The sequence below is a fragment of the Excalfactoria chinensis genome, chromosome Z (genome assembly GCF_039878825.1).
Source record: "Excalfactoria chinensis isolate bCotChi1 chromosome Z, bCotChi1.hap2, whole genome shotgun sequence".
In the NCBI taxonomy this organism is placed as follows: domain Eukaryota; kingdom Metazoa; phylum Chordata; class Aves; order Galliformes; family Phasianidae; genus Excalfactoria; species Excalfactoria chinensis.
The window spans coordinates 40,664,401-40,682,902 of record NC_092857.1 but is presented as its reverse complement, the minus strand read 5'-3'; the positions used below and the strand labels follow the sequence as shown (position 1 = coordinate 40,682,902).

The window sequence follows — 18,502 nt, the reverse complement described above, 5'->3', positions numbered from 1 at the left end:
AGGACAGTGGTGAGGTCCTGGAACAGGCTGTCCAGGGACGTTGTGGATGCCCCATCCCTGGAGGTGTTCAAGGCCAGGCTGGATGGGGCCCTGCGCAACCTGATCTAGTAAACATGGAAGTTTGGTGGCCCTGCCAGGCAGGGGGGTTGGAGCTTCATGATCCTTGAGGTCCCTTCCAAACCAGATCATTCTGTGATTCTGTGAACTCAGGATAGGTACATTTAATTTGTACTGAGATTACAGTAATATTTATAGCTGTTGTCTCCACTTACTATCCAAAGGCAACCATTCATGTTCAAATGCAAAGAATGAGACGAGTGGTTGAGCAAAATCTGATTAGAGAAGAATGAACTAGTTTTGCTGGTTCCCATGGAACAGCTTAGAGGTATGATTAGGACAAAATGGCTAATCTCTGTTGAGTACTTCCTATGAGATGTGTTTAGGCTGTAGTAACTTCTACAGAAGCATTAATACTACTGTGACATCTGAGTTTCAGCAAGTCAGCAGAGCTAAATTTTGCTAACCACTCAGGACTCAGCCATAGTTTTAGCTGCCACAGATACTGTCCAACCTCACATCAAACCAAACAGGCCTTTACTTCCCCCATTGCTCAATATCAAATTGCCTATTGAGTTGAAAAACGGAAAATTAAAGCTTATTGGTCATGTACCTGCCATCACCAACAGTTCATTACTTTACAGCTTAATTGCAACAGCAATAATTGCCACATACATTAAGAAAACTACAATCTTTGCTTGCTCTGGGTAGCCAAATGCTCCAGGGTAATGAAAAATAATTGAATAATCTACTCTAAAACACAAGAAAAATGACTACTGAAAAAGTACAGTTTGCCTGACCTACACCAAGGCCAGGCAGCAATATAAACTGCTTGTGTGTCAAAGCAGTGTCTGATAGGAAACTCCCAAAGCTCCAAAGTTCCCAAAGCTTTCTTCAAAGAGATTATTTCTTAAACAAACAAACAAACAAACAAACAAAAAAAACAAACAAACAAAAAAAAAAAACACCCTTTCTTCAGCACCCTTAATATTTCAAATATATTATTTATCAGAAACAAATACAAGAAAACTGAGGGAAAAAGGAGAGAGCAATACGCATTTCAGCCCATAAAATGTATGTTTTTCTCTCAAAAGTACTTGCAGTATAGAATTCCTGAAGTTCTCTCCAGGGGTTCATTGGGAGCAAGGTAGTACACGATAAAGATTTTATTAATAACAAATAATAATAAAAAAATAATTTAAAAATATATATATATGTGTATATATACACACACCCTCCTGTTTTTGCACTTAACCCAGTGTGGAATGGCAGTGCAGTCTACCACCAGCTAACAGAATGCAAGAAATTCCACAGAAAGAGCAGAATCCAGGGCAGACAGCTGCTGCTATTACCCAGATCTATGGAAAACGATGATTAGATACTAATTCAGTGGCCTCCAGAAGCACTGAATGTGGATTTACAACTGTCACTAACAGGTACCATCATTGGTCTCCCACAACTGGAACACATATAAGAGCTAACAAAGTAGCACATAAACTTACTTGGAGTGAAAATGCTCGTAAAGCAGGAATAGGGATTAAGGCAGCCATAAAGAATGCAGTAACATTGCTGATAGATGTAAGGGCTACACTTGCTCCTGTTCGCTTCAAACATTCACCTGTTCTGTCCTGCAAAAAAAAACAACCAACCAAACAATAACAACAACAACAAAAAATGGTGCATCTTAAAAGTCGTGTTAATAAAACAATGTCCTGCAAATGAAATGGTCATTCTACAGATGCAAGACACTAATACTGAAAAACTATCACAAGGAAATTCCAAATGCAAGCGTGCATTTAAGAGTACATCAGTAACAAACACACTAAGTAAGAATACTGTCCAGGAGAGAAGCAGATGACACATAAAATGCTGTTTATTTTTTGTGGTTAGAAAACATTATCAAATTTGATTTTAGCTTCAAAAGAGAAAACTAAATTAATACTGTCATAGTATCAAATTATCTGCAGTTTAAGAAGGGTGTATTGTCTACTGATGGAGTCAATGGATGTTCATCTGTTACCATTTTTCAGACAAAATAAGCATGCACTAACACTGTAGACTCACAATATACATACACCTCTTGAAGTATACAACATAAAAACAACTCCAAACCCAAGAACAACCACCCAGAGAAATCAACAGAAGCAAGCATAGAAGACTTTCCCAAACGAATAGGATATAGCAGAGTAGCATTATAATATCTGCATTCTGAACCACCTGGGAAGAGCACACAAAAGATACTGCTTGTACATAACAAAATGGGCAAATTGATGTCATTTTTAAATAATCTGTACTTTGGATATGAAATCTGGACTGAAGATACAAAGGTTAATAAAAGGAAAAGATCACAGAAGTGATGATATCTTAGATTTCATAATATGAATGTCGTGCTTTGAAATGTCATGGTGAATTATAAAGGATAGGAAAGGAAAACAGAAGGAAAAACACTTAAAATCACAAATTAAAGACATAACAAATAAAGGTAACAGATAATAAGAATTTCCTTCACATTGCTTTTACTCTAAAACTATTGAAAGTATTCTATCATTTTAAAGTCAGATGCACACTTGAATTTGTTCTCAGATTTGTATTACTGACATTTTGAGTAAAATTTGGGTTACACAAATCAGGGAAAACCCTCTACAGAAAACAAACAAAAACAACAACAACAAAAACCCACCTGCTATTTGTTTAAAATCATTACAAATTCATTATTAATTCAGTATCTTTCCCTATAGGAAACCTTCTATTTCACCCTAACTTTCCACTTTCTCATTACCTCGAATGGAATTCTCTTATTCTGTCCTGTTTCACTGAAAGCATGGGCTAGAAGGAAAACATCATCTACACCAACTCCGAGAGCAAGAAAAGGCAGAACCTTGGGAAGAAAAACAAAACAAGTAAAAACAATGATTGTTGTTTTATGATCTACCATGCAGCTTGCTATTACATGGTTAACTGAAGTAACTTTACACTCTGGACTTATACAGGGGCACAAAAAAACAAAGTATACAAAAAACCAATTATATAAACCATGAAGTATCTGTCTTTTTCTTTAATATCATTTGGCATCATCATGACTTAACTTCTCATAGTTCAAGTTACTAGATAGGAGAAAAGCACACGTGAAGTTCAGCAATACAAATAATTTGGCAGTTTATTTTCCCCGAAGATTCATATGTGTTTGTTCACTAATAAAGTACTAGTAATCAGACTTTTGGCTTCTAAATACCTGAGTTGTGGCAGCATTAAAGGAAATTCCAATCAGTGAGCACAGACCCAAGCCTGCAGCCACTGACAGTGCAACCAACAAGACTCCTGCCAGCCCCACGGCACCTTGAGACTTGGCACAATCCCACCTCAGCATTGTTAAACAGGCATAGGCAAGCTGAAAGGAAGGGTTGGGGTGAAGGGGAAAGGGGGAAAAAAAAAAAAAAGTATTAGAATGGATCATTTCTTAAAAGCGATACCCTTCTCTTCTACATACCCATATTTACAAGCATTTTAAGCAGAACAGACACATTAGATATTTCACACCTGAAATGACAAAACTTTACAAATGGCAAGCTTTTTAAGTATGAAAAAACTGCTCTGGATTATTGACTGGTAAGAATGAAGCAGATATTCAAGCCATGCTCTACTACTATAAGCAATTAAATAAATATAATTTGTTTTATTACCATTAGTAAGTAGCCACTAGCTACTCTGATAACGCTGACATCAGAAAATGACTTTAGGATGTCGTCCAGGGTAGTTGTAGTAAAGGAAAGCACCTTCTGAGTGGAGTTTTGTGCAACACTTTGATGAACAACCTATGAAAAGAAAAATAAAAAAGTATCTGTATGTAAATTAAGAAAACAAAACATTTTTTACAGCAAACACCTGTAACTGTTTTTTTGCCTTTATGTTCATATTACAGCATATACCTTACACAAGAGATTTCACTGATTCTAGATGAAGTATGTTCCGTAACTGCTTCCTGAAAGCTACTGTTTATCAAGCAAGAATCTCCATGCCTTAGAAAAGTGTACTGTATTCATAGATTATTTCAATTTCAGTGTAACATTTCCTCTTTCCATAACTTTGCTGTTGAATAAGTTTTGCCTTCAATCCAAGGCCAGCATGCTCTTCAGAACACTCCTCTTTCTCCCACTGCAGAGCCATTTCACAGAGGTCAGAAGCAGCACAGAAGAGTTTGGGACACAAAGGCAAGGCACCGTCATGTGGCCTCTCCACCCAGACTGTTGCTGGGAGAGCTCATATATTCCAGAAACCCTTGGAATAATCATGCTAACCAACTGCTTTTAAATCCCAAGTAGCTCTTCAGACCATTCTCATTCTCAGCACAGCAGAAATGTTCAAGACATCAAACAGTAAAGCCTTCGTGGCTTCACGTACGTGAATAACCATGCAGTTTCTCGATTAAAAGAGACTAAACTAACTTCAAAACTGGGAGGCAGTAACTCAGTTTTAGTTAAGCATCTTCTTTGGAGGAATACAGTAAAAAGCCATAAAAAGGACAGTGGATCTCAGCAAGATTTCATACTATAACATCTAGGTTATTTTCATTTTTACCTCGACATACATCCTCTGCCAGGCTTCCAGAATTGCTGCTGCTTTATCCTCATTCCAGTTGATATGTGAAACGTACTCATATCCCTTGAAGTGCTCATACATTTGCTTAGGAGTCATTAACTGAAACATGGTTTGTAATGCCTGGGCACTGTAACAGAGAGAAATAAGAGAAGGAAGAGGCATAAAATAATCTCATGGCATGAAATCCCAAATGAGAGCCTAACAGCAGTTTGTAGGAGCTCTTGATTTTATAGAGCACATATTCATATTAAAATTGAATAGAACATAATTATGCTAACTATGTATCTGGTGCAGCTGCATGGCTCTTTTAAGTACTGAGGTTAAACTTAAGTTTCACTGAAGTTTATTTAGCCATTATTTTTGATAGGATCACTTTGGGGTGCAAAAAATGAAACACTACTAATCAATTATAAGGATCATGATTAACAGATGACTATTACTGTGAAGATGACATAAAAATAGTTATTTCTATAAGATCTTTTAAATGCCATTGACAATTTGTCATTTGAAAACCTTGGCATTCATTAACCATTCAAGAGAAATGCCATATTTAATTCCTGGTGTCTGGCAAACTGGGAGGACTACACAGTGACAACAATTATCCAGGGTGACTTTCCACAATATTCAAATGTATCCAACAATTTTAGAAGCTTAACAACTACTTTATTTTTCACTAAAAGCATATTCTTTGGCTTAATTGTTGAAAGATTTACTGCAATAAATAATTCTTCAATATTTGGTGGAAATGTAAAAAAAAAAAAAAAAAAAAAAAAAGTTCATAATCCCTATTAAGACTTCCAGTAAAAAACACCTCTATTAAATATGTGATAATTGTGCTTCATTTAGCTTACTATGTCCTATATTTTTCAGAATAGTTCTCTCTCAGGCTTTTCCCCCAGTGAAGTCCTGACTTCCATGACTTCTTTAAAAAAATCTTAAAAAGTGTTTTATCAGACAAAAATACATTCAAGATGTAATAACATAAAGAACATACTTTTCTCCATATTGATTCTAAACAAAAAGTTACTTTGAATTTTGAGAAAAGCCAAGTGAGAACCTTACCTGTATTTTTTCCCTTTTTTTTGTCTGACAGTATTTCAAAAAATGCTCAGAGCTGTTTGGTGTTTCAAGCACAGTTCAATGTTTTATACATACACACCAAACAACAATACTGTCAGAAAAAAAAATAAAAATCTATTTCTGAGAAATGTACATTATCATTCTGAGGTTAGAAGCAGGAAGCATTGATGTCAATTAAACAGTTATCTAATCACTGTTTTAAATTCTGCTTTCTTGAGGCATGCATGTCCTCCTAAAAGGGTTCATAATATACATGAAGGATAAATACACGTGTGCCCTAAAAACCAAACTCTAACAGGGAAAAACTTTAGAATTTTCTTTAACCATTTGCTTCTTTACCTGACAAGTTTACCAGAACTGTTCTTGACTGTACCACCTATAATTAGCTCTTCTTGCCAATGCATGTATTTTCTTGACAGTCCATAGCATCCACCACTCAAAATAAGGGCTACATCAAGAGGCTGGAAAATGTGATAAAGAAGAAATCGATCAGTTGCATAACTTTAGACAAAATTGCATGGACGTTGACTTATGGTACAATAAAAAAACTGATATTAAAAATTGTTTAAGCTGTCTAAAAAGAGAAATTATGCTCAACAACTCAAGTGGACAAATCAGCCAGGTATTAACTGAACAAACAGCAACTTTTCCAAAGCCTGACTGAAAGACAGATGTATAAAACTGGGGGCTACTAATTTAGATTATTCACAAAGTAAACAAAATTGGCCCTACCTGAAGGAAGGAAGGCTTTGCTATCTGGTTCTCTCTGAGGAATTAAGTCTTTTGAAATGCTACACTGCCACTTTGCCATCCTTGGCCAGCAGTACTGTACTCTGACTCTAAATATGGGGCATTAACTACTGCATCACAGAATGGACAGAAAGTTATCAACTGTTTCAGCAGCAGTCAATTAGACCTACATACTGCTTCTTCTCTCCTCCCTGCCTCTAGCCTCCCCAGTATAAGATACAAACAAGCACAAGAACTTACTTTGGTAGAATTTTTATTGGGAGCTGTGATTGGGCAATCAGGATCAGCAGGATTCAGGCAAGGTCGATCCATATAACCATGACCAACCTCTGCTTTATTCAGCATTTCTTCCCAGCTCTCCACTTGGTAGTTTATTTTCTTTAATTCTTCCAAGAATTCTAAGGGGTCAAAGTTGATCCACTGCAAAGGAGGCTTCCCTCTGCAAAATAAATCAGGGTTGTTCTTTTTTTTTTAAAGTATGTTTGTTTTCTAAGTTATTACATTTGCTGATAAGATTGTTTCATATGCCATATGAAATAAGGCATATTTTAATTTTATTTGTTTATGTACTTTTCTTGTAGCCTTGCTGTCATTTAAAAAGAAATATTTGGGTTTTACAAAGTTACTGCATAGAATACAATCTATTCACAAGTAAAAAGCACTTCTATTTACAAGCAGAGGTAAGAAATTAAGCACCTAAATAATAAAAAAGCAGCCAATTGCTGCTGGACAGAATTAGGGGGAGGGAAGAAGGGAAGAAAAGAGGGGGCTGAAGAAAGAAAGCCTTTCTCATAGTATCAGATTACTTCTTGCTACTCTAATAACCATCTTGCAGATGTAATCAATCAATACAGCTGATCTTTGGTTATACTGTGCTTTTTCAAATGCCCTGACAGCTTGACTATCAGCTAGCAAGCTCTCTTGCTATCATGGCTACCATTACTATCACTGTCATATTTCCCACCCCCACTAGTGAATTTGTGATGTTGACAGACTAGAATGGATTTTAGCTGCCTTATTCTGTGGTTCAAACCACACTGTATCTGCCTAACCAAGATTAAGTCATTATTCTAATTCTCCCAACCAGAAAACACAAGCCCAGTACGTTCCCATCTAGAAATGCACACTAAAGGTTATGAGATAGCCATTGCAAATTGCTTTTACAGAGATAGGCAAACCAGAGCAGAAACAGTTAACTCTTGCATAATTAACAGAAAATGCCCACACATATCAACAATTAACTGCTTGAAGGATTCAGGGCATATAATATCACACTTACAAATTGTACGAAACCACCCATAAAAGATACTATGTATGGTTTCTTCAATGATCTCATAATTAAAGGATTTGGTTTTTTTGTTCCTTAGGAAGATCTGAGATTTAACCCCAGAAATTTTCTTAGAAATAGAATTTCCAATTAATCAATGTTATTTGTAAACTAAGAAAAAAAAGAGATGAGTTTATTTTCAAAAGAAGCATAAAGCCCTTAAAGCTTAGACTGAGAACTTATAGCTTCTTCTGCATGGTAGCAGAGTGAGAATAACAATACAGAAACCAAATTGATGTCTACTATTCATCTTACAGAAACAAAAATATGTGTTCAATTAAAAAAAAAAAAAAAAAAAAAAAAAATTCTATGCAGATTTCCAGTAGAGACACCGTAATTTTATTTTTCTGTTAAACCAGAACGTCAATGGACAGTCAGAATGCAACGCAAAATCATACATAGTTATAGAATTAAAATTAATCAGACTAGAAGGATAAATAATTGCATGCTTACAATAGATAGGCAGTTCCTGACTGTAGCTTTGCTCCCTCCCAGAAGCAGTCCAAAGGAGTGATAATTAAGCAAGGATAAAGATATTCTATAATCTGTCAAAATGAGAAGTGGCAAAAGTTAGGCTAGAACATAATCTAAGCAGCATAAGTTCAATTATGATTACAGAAAAAGCTTCCAAGTAAATGACTGCTACATGTACCTGATCCATGTAACCTGCTTCTGTGATGAGTTCTCCTGATTTGTAACATAAATGTTCCAACTTCCATTGTCTGTAATATGAAAAACAAATATTTTTCTTCAACAGTAACCAAAAAGTTGTATTTTAAATGTAATGTACATTAAAGATTATAACTTAAACTCACTTATTGGCTTCAAGTAGCAAACCACTGAGGAAAGCAAGTTTTATTCAACATAGATATACCACACCTCACATGAAAAGCTCATTTTGCAATTATGGATATTTTTGTTTCAGTTGTTCTAAATGGTCTTCATAAATAGAGCTGCTTTTGGGTGAGCAGACTGGTTGACTTGATTAAAAGGGACAGAAATTTGACTTTATATAATGAGACCACTTGTGACTTCAGTTACCATTCAGAGATGCAACCAAAAGACAAGTCATTTTGAGGCTCAGAGGACTAGAATGTTCCTAAACTGACTCACACACACAGGAGGGAAAGAAAGCATCAGGCTTTCTCCCTCCCTTTTTCAGCTGTATTACAAATTCTACTGACATGACTTCAGGCACTTTAACACAAAGCAGGAGCCAGGTAAAAACTAACAGGAGCCTGAGCACAAGCTAATTCAGGCATCAGCTAAATATGCTGAAAAGATATCCTGAAAAGATATCCTGAAAGATACTGGGTTTCATGCCTCAGATAGCATACCTAGGCACATCATCATATAAGCAGTAACCCTGGAAGAACCACTTTTCAGGAAGACACCTCAATAGTCAAAAGCTGGTCCCCTTGTATGGTGCAGTCTTACCACTGTTGTTCGATACCACAGTTCCCAGTCTTCAGTATGTACATACAGCCACTCTGAATCATAGAATCACAAGGTTGGAAAGGACCTACAAGATCATCTAGTCCAATTGTCCCTTCATTATCATAGCTACAACAAACGACTAAACCAAAACTTGTTGCTCCTCATCCAGACGCCTCTTGAACACTGCCAGGGACAACAACTCTACCACCTCCCTGGGCAGGCCATTCCAGAACCCGACCACTCTCTGAGAGAAAAAGTTCCTTCTTATGTCCAGTCTAAACCTCTTCTGGCACAACTTGCAGCCATTTCCTTGGGTCCTGTTTGTTGCCTGGGAGAAGAGGTCAAGCTCCTGCTCATCACAACCTCCCTTCAGGAAGTTGCAGAGTGCAGTGAGGTCTCCCCTGAGCCTCCTCTTCTCCAGATTAAACAATCCCAGTTCCCTCAGCCATTCCTTATAAAACTTGTGCTCCAGACCCCTCACCAGTTTCATTGCCCTTCTCTGGACACATTCCAATGTCTTTCTTGTAGTGAGGAGCCCAAAACTCCTGTGGTCTCACCAGAGCTGAGTACAGGGGGATGATTACCTTTCTGCTCCTGCTGGCGACACTATTTCTTATACAGGCCAGGCTGCTATTGGCCTTCTTGGCCACCTGGGCACACTGGGATTTGTGGCAGTCCAGGTGGAGGAGAAGCCCTCTAACTGTCTCCACCTGAATCACTATGGGTATATTTTGCATTCCATTCCTGAATTTCAGAGGATAACTGTTTTGCCCATTAAAGGCAGATGTAAAGAAGGTATTAGAGTCACTATGTGATTCAAGATGGTGTGTCAGTGAATAAATACATCTCTAACACAGAAAGCTTTGCAATATTAAAAATATTATCACTTAGATTTCATATTGGGAGCATAGGTATCACTTCTCAAGAAAGATAACTGCTGAATAATGTAGAACTGCTCACAGGAGCATGTTTCTAGAGTCTCCTCCAAAACCACTTACCAGAGGCAGACAAATCAGAAAGTCCTGAAATAAAGGCTCAAGAGTTCTCGTCTCTTAGAAATATGTGGAGGGAAACACATGTCCAGTCTCCAGTAGTTACATATCACCAAGAAAACTTTTGCTTATCTGCTCACCTGTTGTACATATAAACATGTACTCTGCTGGCCTGAAGTGCAGAGTCAAGGTGCTGTTGGAGTGCTTCTGTTGTCAGTACATTAGTTCCTTCTTCCTGTGGAGTCTGAATCATGAGCTGGGGGTTAAACATAGCCTCTTCTCCAATCTTCTGCCGTGTGTAGTTTAACTCCTGACTCACTCGTCCACCAACTGATGTAAAAATATCAATAGTTTTGTATTAGCTAAAATTCACTTATTTGTGATGACCACAATACACATCCTCTGGTCTGAAAAGTACATGCACAGACTAATCTATCTCAAAAAGGTCACAGAGTAACTAAAACTAGTAAGAAATTAACTTTAGTAATACCACAAAAATCATACTCCTTATTAAAGCTCCACTGTACCTGTACCTACTGTAAACCAAAGGCTCACACAAATTATTTTGTAAATATGAAAAAACAAACAAACAACAACAAAAAAAACCACAGAAAAACAAAAACAACTCACAACTTTTTCTGTTCCTTACTGAGTGTACTCTCAGTAAGTTTTCTGACAACACCAAGCTGAGTGGTGAAGCTGACAGTGTGGGATGCCATCCAGAAGGACCTGGACAGGCTCAAAAAGTGGGCACATGAGAATCTAATGAAGTTCAACAAGGCCAAATGCTAGGTGTTGCACCTGGGTCAAGACGATTCCAGATGTGAGTAGAGACTAGAAGAATTCCCTCAGACCTGTCCAGAGGAGAAGGACCTGAGGATTTTGGTGGACAAAAAATTGGACATGAGCCAGCAGTATGCACTGACAACCCAGAAGACTAACAGTAACCAGGGCTGCATCAAAAGAGGGTGGTCAGCAGGAAGAGGGAGGGGATTGCACCCCTCTGCTCTGCACTTCCTGAGGCCCCATCTGGAGTACTGTGTCCAGGCCTGGGGCTCCGGGTATAGAAAAGATAGTGGAGCTGTTGGAGAGGGTCCAGAAGAGGGCCACGATGGTTATCAGTGGGCTGGAGCCCACAGGAGCCCTTCTCTCCTGAGAAGAAAGGCTGAGGGACTGGGCTTGTTCAGGTTGAAGAAGGCTCCAGGAATATCTCATTGTGGCCTTTCAGTACTTGAAGGGAGCATACAAGCAGGAGGGGAAGCAACTTTTAACATGGTCTGACACCAACAGGACAAGGCTCTAAACTAAAAGAGGGGAAATTCAGTTTAGATGTTAGGAAGAAATGCTTTGCTCAGAGTGCAGTGAAGCATTGGCATAGGCTACCCAGAGAAACTGTGGATGCCCCATCCCTGGAGGCATTTAAGGACGGAGCTGGAGGGTGGCAGCCCTGCAAGGGATCAGAAAAAGATATCTTCAGGGTACCCTCCAACCTAAGCCACATTATGATTCTACAACTCTTCTAGACCAGATCAAATACTTCTCTGTCACAATTACCTATACTTGTATGAACACACTGCTCCAATAGCACATTTTCAAGATAAATGTCATTAATTCATACCCTTCTCCTAAATAACCTGGCAAAGTCAGAAGCAGAATGTTTCTTGTCAGTCAAAAAAGTGAGAAGGAGCAGGTGATCAGCGCTACTTCTTCCAAACAAAAAAAGAAAAAAATATCAACTAAACATTAAGAGAACTAGCTGTGAATGCAGAAGAAAGGACTATCTATGGCTTATTTGCCCCAGTAATTCTGCACCTGCATAATATTCCATGATGCAGGATACCATGAATGTGCAGTGACTATTTTATAAATCCAAATGAGCTGAACAGTGTGTTTCATATCAAAACACAGTTTAAAAAAATGAAAGTAAAAGGCGAGGGGAAACTGCAAAGTAGGCAGGCTCTAGAGGGAGCCATATTCAATTTTTCTTGCCAGAAATATTATATAAGAATGGAAAATTATCTTCCCACTCAGAGATCAGAATTCAGCTATAGTTTGTATAATCCATATAACCCCCTATCTAACAAGTGCATGGAAGGGGGGGGGCAATTAATTCAGCTAACTAACTGAATCGAGACCACATTCAGATAAGGACTAAATCTTCATCTGTTAAGTCCAAGCTACAGACCTGCTTTGTTACATACTTTCTGCCACCTTGGCACTGATAGAGTTACTGCTGAAGTTGAGTCCTGCAACAGTGTGAAGAGAAATTAGACTTGCACACCTATGTCTTCCCAGGACATAAACTGATCTGTAACTAGCTGGCAGTGTGGGAAATGATATCCTTTAAGTCTGAATAAGCCAGGAGCACTTTTTCTTTTCTTAAAAAAAGTGGGCCCTCAACCCATGCATGTGCCATCCCTAAGGCTAAGCGGACCACCAGAAAATAAATTGGGAAAGGATAAACCTGTCAGAATCACACCAGCAACAACTAAATGATATAGTCATTTTTACATGAGGCATCACTTAATTTCCAGATCATGAATTCTTTGAAAAATAATTTCCGCAACACACTCCATTTTCTCAGTCTGTCATTTGTGTCGTTATCTCATTCATATCAAGTAACAATGGTCAGCTTGCAGTAATAAAACATATGAATGAAAGTACAGCTTCCTCACCTAGATTCCCTTTATAACTTCCTAACAGCCCTTTTACCACTGCATGTGTGATATCAATAAATAAATAAATTGTTTAACTGTATCACAAATAAAACACTAGAAACAGGTAAGATTTTGCCTCAGATGTTTTCATAATAAGCAGAGCAATCAGAACTAAATACAGATTCAAGTAAACCTTCATATCAAACAGTAACCATAGACTGAAAGTTAATTTGCACACCCTTGTATCTTGTTTGTCATACCTTCTTTGTGGGGGGGGATTTTTATATAATCCCAGCACTTTCACTCAATGGCCCAAGGTTCATGATCACTGCTGTCTTTCTCCCCCATCCAGTATTCTTATGGTATGTTAATAAAATTTGCTCTTTCTTACAGGAATATAGAAAGGGAGTAGAGAACCATGGTTACCCTAACCTGTGTGTCATGGAACCAGAGCTTCTTTTGCAGCCCTCCAGCATTTCAGAAGACAAAATACCATTCTCTCTCTTTGTGTCCCTTTGCCAGCAAAGACAATAAAGACCCAGTTTTATGAGAACTGTGGACTCTATCATAAACACCTAGTTCTGGTACTACCTTCTCTCCTATTCTGCTCACACTTTACTTTTGAATTTAGCTAGGACTTGAAACAACAAATCATATGTCATGCAAGACAAAGGCTGACATTCCTATCTCTGCTGAAAGTGACCAACTGTTTACTATCAACAGAAATGATTGCTTCCTAATGACGGTCCTGTCAAACCACATTAACTTCACAGACAAGGCAGATTTAGCTAATCAAAACTGCGTCATACAAGTCAGCCAACGGAACAGAAGCTGTTTTCCCTATTTTTCATTCAAAACAGGAATAGCAAAACCATCCAGGAACACAGGCACATATTCCAGAACTCAACAGTCTTTTCTGCATATTTCTTAAGGCATTACACCATTTTATTATTTGACATGATCATTATGTTCATTTACTCTGCCAAATAGAGCAAAGATAACTCCATGGGCAAACATGGATACTTTAAACAATGTATAAACTTTAAACAGTCATATACAAAGAAACTGTAAACTGGCAGAGGAAAATTCTGATTGCCAAGGACATCATTATGTGAAAAAACATTATAGGACAAATGATGTAATGGAAAATAAAACCAATGAATAAAATGGTGTTATTTTGTGGTTTTCCTTCATGGGCTCTATTTTCTTATATTTGGCAACAACAGTACTAGAAATGCAATGACACGGACTACCGATATTTCTGATTTTATTCACTGTAAAAGAACTATTTCCCTTTAACATCTTAGTGACAAAAGTCATACTTCATTCTCCTTTTCTGATATATAAGAAATCACTTGAGGCCATTATTATCTGATTTAGTGACCAGTCAGCTGAGTTGGTGGCACAAATTCCTGCAAGTCATAACACTGACTTAAATAACAGATCTGCACACTGTCTCATGGTCAATGGTAATATAAGGCAGCAGTTTGTATACTTCAAGTGGAATCAACAGATTTTAGGTGTTTGTCTACTCAAAATGATACCACGTTTTCTGCAAAATTTAGCTAACAAGAAATTTTTAAAAAGAAAAAAATGTCAAGACACAATAACAACGTCAGTGTCCTGGGATCCGATCTCAGCTAATATATCAGTTTCTAATGCTTAAACATGCAAGTGAAGGCTAGTGTTCAACTGAAGACATTTTTCTTGCCAGCACCTTTGTTGATGAGCACTGCTTCTTGCCTGAGAAGCTTTTCCACTGAAAAGGAGGGCATCCCCACTAGTGTGTCAGCCTCCTCTATCACTAAATGTGCTGCTGCTTCTCTTGGGCTTCCCAAAGACTTTATCAGAAGCTGGTGAAGATACAGAATGTTTTGCCCTTCCCAAGGGCATCAAGAGAGCAGTAACCATCAGTATGCTGGGAGAACCACCATCGCTCCCTCCCTCAAGAGCAATGAGCAGTTGTTAGGTGGTAACAAGTTTTAGTCATCCTTAACTTGAGGCAGACCTGAAACTATGACCTGTACACAAAAGGCTCCATATCCCATTACCAAACTCTTGGGTCACATTGCCTGTGTCTCAGTCATCACATTAAAATGTTCTGTGCATCTTAAGTGAGAAGCAACCATAAAACCAAAACTGCTTCCCTCTAGTACACATTTGCACAGTACTAATGCACAGGAGTGAAAACATATTTGTTTTTATAACAGTTTCTGATAGGATTTCCACTGAAGGTTTTGAAGTCATTGAGTGTTTCAGCTGATGCATTCATTTCTACTATGAATGTTTCTGTCTTACATATGTATTTCCTATGACTGGCATTCAAAATGGTATTTTGGTATATATATATTGCTGCTGTAAACTGCAATCTCTTCCATCTGAGCACTTTCAAGAACAAATCTGACCTTTGAACAAATCTAAGAGACTGATCCTAAATGAGGCAATGTATGATAGCTAAAAATCACTGCTTGCTGATTAATTGTCTCCTTGTTCAAAGGGTATGAAACACTTATTTTTTGGAACATGTCACGATGTTCCATTTCAGGTTGCTGAACTGCAACATATAGCCTGAGGGTTGTCTGGTTTTTTTTGTTTGTTTTTTTTTTTTTCAGATGCGTGCACAACTTGCTTTTAACCATTCAACAGATACTTTGTACATGACTGTACAGCAACTACCTTAGTGGAGAGCAAGTTCCCTCTAAAAAAACAACTTTCCTGAGAGCCAACAAGTAAGATACAAAATGTTTGTCTGACACAGTGTAGCGACAAAAATTTGTGAAACCAAAGTCAGTGTCTCCAGAAATACTACTGGTCTGGGGAACTAAGCTTTTCCGTGTCAAGTCTGAGCTGCACGAATGGTACAGAACATTCTGGAGACCTCACCTTCTAAAGACAAGTGTTTACACTTGAATACATTTTTCCAGAATTGTTTACACAAGTCATGAGATCATTGCCTGAGGGACACCCATAGCCACCATATACCTCCTGCACATTCCCTCCTGCCGCCATAACAAGATCTCTCTCTGAACTGGCTGTTGTTGAGGATTTCCTTCCACTCTTCTTCCTCACCAAGTCTCTCTGTTAGCTGTTCCCATATGCCATTTCTATTACATGTGTAATGGTATGCTGCTCAAAAATTGCAGATTGGAAGAAGTTTCAGTCCTTTACAATGGAAGGCCAGACCATCACAGCTTCAGCTCCCTGTCCCAAACATTTATCAGGATAGAAATATTTGTACCTGCCATGTAATAGAATACAGTACCTAAGAAAAATCACACAGGACTGAATAAAGAAATGGAGAGTTGAGCTCTCTGGCAGATACAAAGACTACCCTGCTTCTTATTGGACAAAGAAAAATAACAGCCTTTTGATTTAAAGCTTCCTGTTGCTCTTAAAGTAGCCTGTGCATGCTGCTTGCTCATCATGTTCTTTGTCAGTTGTAGAATACAGTTTTTCTGCACACAGACAGTACTACTTAGCATCCTCATTTTTCATGACAGAAGTTGGTAAGGTGGCAACTCCTTCAGAATTTACTGGCAAAGTGCAGAGGTACTGGAGGAACAGCATAACATTTTCACTGAAATTTCTAATGAGGCAAATGAGGGATCTCGTCAGCCAATTAGAATCGCATTGTACAATTTTTTGGTTACCCATGCTGATTTTTTTTATGCTCATTTATTTAATAATGTAACATAAAATTTCAAGGAAAATGATGCATTTGCAAGAGCTGGAATGTAGTGGTAAGACAGTGTCTTAAAGAGACTACATGGTCATTCAGTGGACTGTTCCAACAGCTCAACAAAAAACGATTATTTTTATCGTGCAATTAATTAAACATGACCTGTGCAAGACTATGGTCAGTCAGAAACATCCCACTGTATCTAGGTTTTCCTACATTGCTTTTACTCTGCTGAATACACATGCCTGCATTTATATTGCTCATATAGAATGGCAACAATTGCACCTGCCCAGGTTAGGGCTGCCAGCACTATCCCATTTTCTTTCCCAACATCCAGCTAACAATACTCTTTTTTTCCCCCCCTTCCATGCTAACGTCCAACAAAATGACACCAGCATATCTCAATATAAAGACTCTATCAATCTCTTTAAGGACCACTAGCTTCTAGGAAAATCTAGAAGCAAATTGATTATCTCAATAATTTCTGCTTAAATTATATATATATATTAAAAGGATTATTGATTACAAGTGAAAAAAGCTACAAAAACCAAAAGCACTTCAGAAGCTTTTTACTTCCCAAAATGTTATAAGTTACCTCTCAAAGATGATGGTGGTGGCTCCAGAATTGCTGTTACGAATTTCATTACTGCTTATATGACTATGAATAGCAGAAATAAAAATGGACATCAAAGATGGCTCTTCATTTGGCCAGTCTGACAACATTTAGAGTAGTGACAAGGATACAAAGCTGTCTGCAGGCTCAGGAAGATAGCCCAGCAACAGCTGCTGCAGACTGTAGTGGGAAACTTTTCCTACAATTTTAGAGGCTAAAATGTTTTCCTTCTAAAAATCAAATAAAGATTACTCTACATGTATGCATTCGTACCAGCCATAAGCAGAATGTATATATATATATATACACACATTATTTCTGATTAGGTAAAATACATAAATCACTAAAGAAGTTATTTAAGTTTTAATGCACTTGTGGGTTGATGTCTCTCTGGGTTGAGACGTTCCAAAACACAATTAAAAAAAAAAAAAAACAAAAAACAAAAAACAAAAAAAAAAAACAAGCTGAACAAGTTCAATGGTGCAATCAGGAAAATAATAATAAAATAAAATAAAATAAAATAAAATAAAATAAAATAAAATAAAATAAAATAAAATAAAATAAAATAAAATAAAATAAAATAAAATAAAATAAAATAAAATAAAATAAAATAAAGATAATAGAAGCTTTGAAATGTGCAAGAATATACGAAACAGACAAAATTGGTTCATGTAATTCAAACTTGCCAATTAAACATAAAATGCAGTAGCTGCTTACTGAGCTGTGACACATGTCCTTGGTAACAGGATATGAGCTGCTCACCTCTGGGTCACTGGTTCTAATCAAGCCAGGAACAACAGTGACCACAAGTTGTTTACCATCTGACAGCTGTTTTGCTAGCTCATGCAAAATGAGTTGGTGGTCTCAGTCCACTTCCTAACAGGCAGGTGTCCACATTATAGAAAACCACCATCACAATTGTTATCCTTGTTGACCATCTCAACAAAGAGATGGAGGAATGAATGGAGAATGAACAGTCCTTTCTTCCAAAGGCATGGTTCCTTTGGGTCAGAGCTGAGACTTAGGTTTTTGGTAGATAAGCCCAACTATGGAATTTCCTGGGTAAAGTATCAAGAGGAATAAGGAACCCCAGACTCTGCTACTTCCTAAAAATCAAGGAGACGGTTTATGGGTGGGATAGGCAGCTAATACAGACTGTAGCAACTCTAATAGTTTATGATCCTGTAACAATTTCATCCTCTGAAGAACAAAACTGGAGTTTCACTTTTCAGAGTTCACAAACACTTGTGCATGCTTAACAATAGGCCCAGACCCTCACACATACTGAACGTGCCTAAATTTCCAGCTCATCTA

At 37.6% G+C, this 18,502-nt stretch overlaps 1 protein-coding gene across 2 annotated transcripts in view; it reads right to left on the bottom strand.

Annotated features, from left to right (window-relative positions):
• PTCH1 (patched 1) overlaps window positions 1–18,502 on the bottom strand; it is a 65,533-nt gene that overhangs the window by 32,079 nt on the left and 14,952 nt on the right. The window contains exons 3-12 of one of the 2 annotated variants that reach the window (XM_072360139.1): window positions 10,380–10,569; window positions 8,463–8,532; window positions 8,264–8,355; window positions 6,724–6,922; window positions 6,073–6,194; window positions 4,633–4,780; window positions 3,738–3,869; window positions 3,290–3,445; window positions 2,837–2,935; window positions 1,560–1,685 (exon numbers count right to left, since the gene is read on the bottom strand). In XM_072360139.1, coding sequence (XP_072216240.1) covers window positions 1,560–1,685; window positions 2,837–2,935; window positions 3,290–3,445; window positions 3,738–3,869; window positions 4,633–4,780; window positions 6,073–6,194; window positions 6,724–6,922; window positions 8,264–8,355; window positions 8,463–8,532; window positions 10,380–10,569 — 1,334 coding nt within the window. The remainder of the gene's footprint in view (window positions 1–1,559; window positions 1,686–2,836; window positions 2,936–3,289; window positions 3,446–3,737; window positions 3,870–4,632; window positions 4,781–6,072; window positions 6,195–6,723; window positions 6,923–8,263; window positions 8,356–8,462; window positions 8,533–10,379; window positions 10,570–18,502) is intronic. The other variant, XM_072360141.1, reaches the window with a different exon arrangement.